Source organism: Octopus bimaculoides, chromosome 14, assembly GCF_001194135.2.
Source record: "Octopus bimaculoides isolate UCB-OBI-ISO-001 chromosome 14, ASM119413v2, whole genome shotgun sequence".
Classification (NCBI taxonomy): Eukaryota; Metazoa; Mollusca; class Cephalopoda; order Octopoda; family Octopodidae; genus Octopus; species Octopus bimaculoides.
Genome location: NC_068994.1, coordinates 14,057,500 through 14,064,750, shown reverse-complemented (window position 1 = coordinate 14,064,750; position 7,251 = coordinate 14,057,500). Strand labels below are relative to the sequence as shown.

General features: G+C 40.4%; 1 protein-coding gene across 1 annotated transcript in view; it reads right to left on the bottom strand.

The window, feature by feature from the left end:
* LOC106880819 (zinc finger protein 239) overlaps positions 1-7,251 on the bottom strand; it is a 13,742-nt gene continuing 6,491 nt past the window's right edge. The window contains exon 2 of the mRNA XM_014930946.2: positions 1-6,779. Coding sequence (XP_014786432.1) covers positions 5,597-6,676 — 1,080 coding nt within the window. The 5' untranslated portion in view covers positions 6,677-6,779 and the 3' untranslated portion in view covers positions 1-5,596. The remainder of the gene's footprint in view (positions 6,780-7,251) is intronic.

Genomic DNA, 7,251 nt, shown 5'->3' with positions numbered 1-7,251 from the left:
GTTATTTTATTAACATTTTGCTAACAAAAGGCAGTCTTGAATTTACAATCACTGACAGGCATCAAACTAGAAATCATAATGTATTTAGTCTGGTGCCATACAATTTACACAAACCTCATCATCGTGAGGTGATTGATTACAGAGATATTTTATTACATAAGCAGGGCACTTCAAATTTACAAGGATTAAAGGGCTGACAGGAGGTTGTGATGTTCATAACTTTCCTAAAAGCATTAACAAGTAAACTAATCAGTTCCAATCAGAACAGGAACTAAGTAGCAGACATATGCATCTTCTTAATGTTTTTCCAATCAGAGCCCTGTAGAACGTTTTAACCCTGCCATAATCATAATAGTGATTTCCCTGGATTCATGATCATGGTCATAAGATTGTGGTTTCGATTCCTGGACCAGGCGACGTATTGTGTTCTTCAGCAGAACAATTTTTAGGAAAGTGGGTTATACATCATTAGATGTACACCTGACTTTCCTATATTAAATTAAAAGTGAACGGAACGCAGAACTCCAAACTGATCAACAACAACATTTATTTTTGAAGGTAAAATGGACAGCCTCCAATTGTCCGGTTTCTGAGACGTCTGAATGTAGATGTACTGTCCCTTGAGATGGATCGTTGGAGTGACAACTTGGTTCAACCACACTCAATGAGAGAGCTTGTTTTAGACGTCTTGCTTGGTCGCTGTCTGGCGTGGTAAGAGACAGAATAGAAGCGGGAACGCTTGGATGTTGAAATCCACGCATGCGTGGTTAAAGATACAGTAATGGCGACGATGCCTTTTTGGCGCCATATGACGTCACTACAAATTCATTTCACATTGCTCCAGTCCACTCAGCCGACAAAAATGAGTGATCCTGCGACAGACCAGTGTCCTGTCCAGATGGGGAATATATATGCCACAGAAACTGGGAAACAGGCCCTTTGAATCTATATCCAACTCAAGAAGGATCTTTATCCATTTCTTTTTTAAATATTTGCTGAAATTTCTTGTGTGCTTAATTTTATCTTTCTTTGCAAAGTATGAACACATTCAGGTGAGTAACCATTGCTCAAATGCTGTATTAATCACCTGAGCAAATGCATACCATATTCAATTGTATATCACTAAGGTGCAGGTGTGATTGTGTGGTAAGTAGCTTGCTTCCCAACCACATGGTTTTGAGATCAGTCCCACTGCATGGCACCTTGGGCAAGTGTCTTCTACTATAGCCTTGGACCAACCAAAGCCTTGTGAGTGGATTTGGTAGACAGAAACTGAAAGAAGCCCATCATGTGTGTGTGTGTGTGTGTGTGTCTTTGTGTCTGTGTTTGTCCCCCACCACTGCTTGACAACTGATATTGGTGTATTTATGTCCCTGTAACTTAGCAGTTTGGCAAAAGACACAGATAGAATAAGTACTAAGACTAAAACCAAAAATAAGCCCCAAGGTCGATTTGTTCAACTAAAACCCTTCAAGGCGGTGCCCCATCATGGCCACAGTCAAATGACTGAAACAAGTAAAAGAAGATTCTATTATGAAATTTTAAGATTAATTCTTCAAAAAAAAATAATGGCTGGCCGCCTACACTTTTTTCTGCAAAATAGAGGTAGTTTACCCTGTTCAGGCTATATTATTAGCATTATCCTGCGTTTGAGAATTTAAAATCATTTCTTTAACTTTCTAAGACATCTCAACGCTTCTAAAAGCAAACTTCATTTGTTTGTTTACGTTTATCGTAATTTGAATTTAACATATGATAGCATCTCATAAAGCAAGATTTCTATACATCTTAAATTTGCGGTGGGTAGTTTAGCTTAATCGGTTAGAGCACAGCGACGCGTAATCATGGAGGTGTGAGTTCGTGTCTCATAGCTGGCCGCCCACACTTTTTTCTGCAAAATAGGGGTAGTTTATCCTGTTCAGGCTATATTATTAGCATTATCCTGCATTTGAGAATTTAAGAAATCACTTCTTTAATTTCATCTTGTAAATCTTGTACACACATTTTTGCCTTTGTGCACCAGTTGTAAAACATTTATGTGCATGCACCAGCACACCACTTAGAGAGAACATACATTGTAACACACCTATGAACAAAAGCATTCCGGCTGTGACCATGCAATTATTTTAAAGTTATCTAGGGCTGCGTTATCTAATGCAAACATTTTCTAGCCTTTCCTATTGCTTGCGTACCTAAAACACTTGAATACTTACAACTGCTTCCTGTTTTTACTGCTGTACATATAAGTACAGCTGTATGTAGTCTCAGGTTTCGTTACACAGCATCTCTGGAAAATGTTGTCTCCTATAGCCTTTGGCTGATCAGAGCCTGGTGAGTAATAGTGGTTAGCGTAGAGAGAGAGTTACCTTTGTGAGTCATACTAACTCATAAGGGCTGGTTTGCCGGTTTCATGGGCATATATCATCATCATCATCATCATCATCATAGTCGTTTAACGTCCGCTTTCCATGCTAGCATGGGTTGGACGATTTGACTGAAGACTGGTGGACCAGGAGGTGACACCAGGCTCAAATCTGATTTGGCAGAGTTTCTACAGCTGGATGCCCTTCCTAACGCCAACCACTCCGAGAGTGTAGTGGCACCGGATTACTCATTTTGGCCAGCTGAGTGGACTGGTGCAACGTGAAATGAAATGTTTTGCTCAAGAACACAATGCATTGCTCAGTCTAGGAATCGAAACCACAATTTTACAACCAAGAATCCAGTACCCTGACCACTAAACCATGCAACTCCATGTGTAGTATTGAGGAATTTGGCATTTGAAGAAAGACATGGCCACCTCAGATGGAGAGAGTGGGGTGGGAGAGAGTGAGAGAGAGAGAGAGAGAGAGAGAGAGATATGGTGAAGGGCCAGGCCTCCATATAGTTCTTGTTAACCAATTTCATTCATAAGGCACTGGTCAGACTACAGTAGAAGACACTTGCCCATGGTGCCACACGGTGCGACAGAACAAAAGACTTGTAGTTTCATAGTAAATTCTATCCATAAACCTATGTTTGTGCCTACATCACTTTTGATATAAATTTCTTTTATGAGGATAGCTGCGTGAAAAAGTGCCACACCCTAACAGTTGAGGGAACCCGTGGAAGAGGTAGGCCCAGGAAGATCTGGGCTGAGGTGGTGATGCAAGACCTTCGTACATTGGGCTTCACCGAGGCGATGACTACTGACCGAGACCTTTGGAAATGTGCTGTGCGTGAGAAGACCCGGCAAGCCAAGTAAGATCGTTGCCAGTGCCCCTGGACTGGCTCTTGTGCGGGTGGCACATGAGATGCACCATTTTGAGCGTGGCCGTTGCCAGTACCGCCTGACTGGCTCCCGTAGGATTTTCGAGCGAGATCATGCCAGTGCCCCTGGACTGGCTTGTGCAGGTGGCACATAAAAGACACCATTTCGAGCGTGGCCGTTTTCGTGCGGATGACACGTAAAAGCACCCACTACACTCTCTGAGTGGTTGGCGTTAGGAAGGGCATCCAGCTGTAGAAACTCTGCCAAATTAGATTGGAGCCTGGTGTTGCCATCCGGTTTCATCAGTCCTCAGTCAAATCGTCCAACCCATGCTAGCATGGAAAGCGGACGTTAAACGATGATGATGATGATTAATGAATCTGAATAGCAGAACAAGGAATTAGTCTAGACCACTTTCTTTTTTACCCTTGGACCCTTCTGATCCCTATCTAACTCTACGGGATCCTCATAGCCATTTGATGTTTAAAAAAGTTTTATCATATTTTTATAATTAACCCCTTAAGCATTCAGATTATTCTGTCCAATAAAATGCTTATTTATTCACCTTGTTTTTGGTCGGCCCCAGGCTACAGTAGAAGGCACTTTCCCAGAGTGCCATGCAGTGGATCTGAACCCAGAACCATGTGGTTGGGAAGCAAACTTCTTACCACACAGCCACATCTAGAAGTACAACTAATAATTTGCAGATAAATTTTAACAACAAAATTTTTTATAGGCGTAGGGGCGGCTGTGTGGTAAGTAATTTGCTTACGAACCACATGATTCCGGATTCAGTCCCACTGCGTGGCATCTTGGGCAAGTGTCTTCTACTATAGCCTCGGGCCGACCAAAGCCTTGTGAGTGGATTTAGTAGACGGAAACTGAAAGAAGCCCGTCGTACATATGTATATATATATATATATATATATATATATATATATATATATATATGTGTATGTGTGTGTATATGTTTGTCCCCCCAACATTGCTTGACAACCGATGCTGGTGTGTTTGCGTCCCAGAAACTTGGCGGTTCGGCAAATGAGACCGATAGAATAAGTACTAGGCTTACAAAGAATAAGTCCTGGGGTCAACTTGCTCGACTAAAGGCGGTGCTCCAGCATGGCCACAGTCAAATGACTGAAACAAGTAAAAGAGTAAAGAGAGACCCCCAATAGATCCTTATTAAGAATCACTGGTCTAAGCACTTTCCACATTGAAGGAAGGAAGGGTACTGATAACTAGATGAAGATGAAGTAGATAACATTCAGTTTGTACTCTCATAGATTGGTTTTTGTTTTTACTTAAGTCTGGAGAAAGGAGAAATGCCTGTGTCTCTTCCAGGCCCTTTAAAACTGGTGAGCTTGACGATAATATTTCATTTAAAAACCATTGCAGATCAATACCTGCAAGAAAGACATGAGCAGGGAAAAGATTCCAGAAGGCTGATGTCATGGGGAGGAAGGACTGGACATAGTGGTTAGTGCAAAACTAAGAGTGTTGTATGCACAAAAAGTGGTTGAGAGGTGGAAAGATGAATGTGTCAGGGAGTACTTGAGTTGTAGAGATATGAGCTCTGAGGAATGGAGGCCATTATAGTAACAATAGAAAAGAATGGAAAACAAAAGTTGATCAGGAGTCTGTCAACCAATTATTTGATGCCATCCACTTGGTGCTTGGACCTGTCTTTAGTGCAATCCACTCTGTTGCAGGCATTTGAGTGATGTCTTTGGTTTGAAATTAGCTTCCTCACTTCTTCACACCTGTCTTAGAGGAAGATCTTAAAAGGACCAGGAACACTGCCCTTCCTTTTTCTGTTTAAGCCATTTGTAAAAAACAAAAGGCAAGGTAAGAAAGAACAGGGAAAAAGACTGTTTAGTACAGTGTAACAGGATGTGGGGTGGTAGAAGGAAGAGAAACAGGTACATTGGTGCTCATCATCATTATCATCATTTAACGTTCGTTTTTTTATGCTGGCATGGGATGGATGGTTTGACAGAGAGTAGCAAATCTCAAGGCTGTGCTGAGCTCCAGTGTCAACTCTGACACGTTTTCTACAGTTGGATGCCCTTCCTAACACTAGACACAGAGACATTAGTGGTGTTTCAACAAATCTAGTGAAGGGTGGACCATTCCAGTAGTGGTAAAAGAGGCAAAGAGAGTACACAGCTTTACAGTGGTTAAATGGAGTACAGTGTTGATGAGTAACGGATTACTTGTTATTAGAAGGACAGCCTTCTTTTGCTAATGCGTTACATAAAGTGTATGTGTTCGTATAATGGGTGCATCATACAAAAATTTACAGTGTAGCAGTAGTCCAATTAGGATTTAACGAAGAGGTGAATATTAGTTTGATTCAGTCAAAGAAAATGACACACTCTCACTGAATGTGACATGTGGGAAATCAGCTTCATGTGTTTTTAAATGAGTTCTCAACCTGCTGTTTGTCATGAACGTTTTCCCACAAATGTCACAACAGAAATGTTTGTCATCAATGTGTATGCGATAATGTCTTTTCAAATGAGCACTGTCACGAAACCCTTTACCACACATCTCACAGTAAAACGATTTCTCCCCCGTGTGAGTCTTAATATGTCTCCTAAGGTTATCATTACGTATGAAGTTTCTACCACATACATCACAATGGAATGGTCTCTCTTTAGTGTGAATCTTTAAGTGCCTGTTTAACTGGCTGTTGGTAATAAAACCTTTCCAGCAGATTTTGCAATAAAAAGGTCTTTCCCCTGTATGGGTCCTCACATGAATTTTCAAGTCTTCGTTTTTCAGAAAATCTTTGCCACAACTTTTACAATGGAAGCATTTTATACCACTGTGTATTCTTCGATGTTTCGACAAGTGACCCTTAGTTGCAAAATCTTTATCACATATTTCACAGCTGAATGGCTTTTCCCCAGTGTGCTTTCTGTGATGGATTTGTAATTTGCCCTTCGTGTCAAAACAGTGTCCGCAGACATCACAACTGTATGGTTTTCCTCCAGTATGTGCTTTAGCATGGTGTTTCAAGTTGTTAGCATCAGAAAAGCTTTGGCCACAAAACACACAATCAAACGGTCTTCCACCTACGTGTGTCTTCCTGTGTAAATTCAGTTTACGACTGTTACTAAACTCATGTCCACAAATTTCACAGCATAATTCTTTGAATTCATCATGGACTTTTAAATGTCGTTTCAAGTGGTTAATATCAGAGAATCTATGATGGCAAATGTTACATAAGTAGCAGTTAAGTCTTGTATGAGTTGCACTATGCTTTCTGATTTTATTCTCAGTCAGGTATATTTTACCACATATCTCACAAGGGAACAAGTCTTGGGATTCAGAATTGGTTTGAGTAAAGTCATCATCAGACACATCACTGCATGAAGGAAGCAGCGTGACATTATTATCAGTGAGGAGCTCCACTTCCATGGCAACAAAGCAGCATTGAATTAAACTTTAATTAACTGGTAACAGGTCAGGTTGGTAAGAAATGCATCCAAATTATTTCCCTAAAAGAGCCATTGTTTTGAAACTGGAAAGATAAAGATCATATGTTATTCACTAGTATATTTGTGTGTGTGTGTGTGTGTGTGCATGCACGTTATTTTAAAAGTTTATATGTATGTATGTGCGTATGTATGTATGTATGTATGTACGTATTTACTCATTTACTTGGTTCAGTCATTTGACTGTGGCCATGCTGGAGCACCGCATTTAGTCGAACAAATCGACCCCAGGACTTATTCTTTGTAAGCTTAGTCTTGCCCGCTCACGTTTTGGTATGCTGCTATATTTCATGTTGAGAACAATTTAGGTCTTAATAGACACAAGATGTGATCTATTTCTAGCACATTAATTGTCCACGTTAGTGGTCAACGTTATTTTTTAAAAATGTACCTTAATCCCCTGAGATTGCAGATACTATTTCTGAATCTCTTTGATTCTTTAGATGTGCTGGCCTCCTGATAATTAATCGATATTAATTAATATATGATTAATTACCA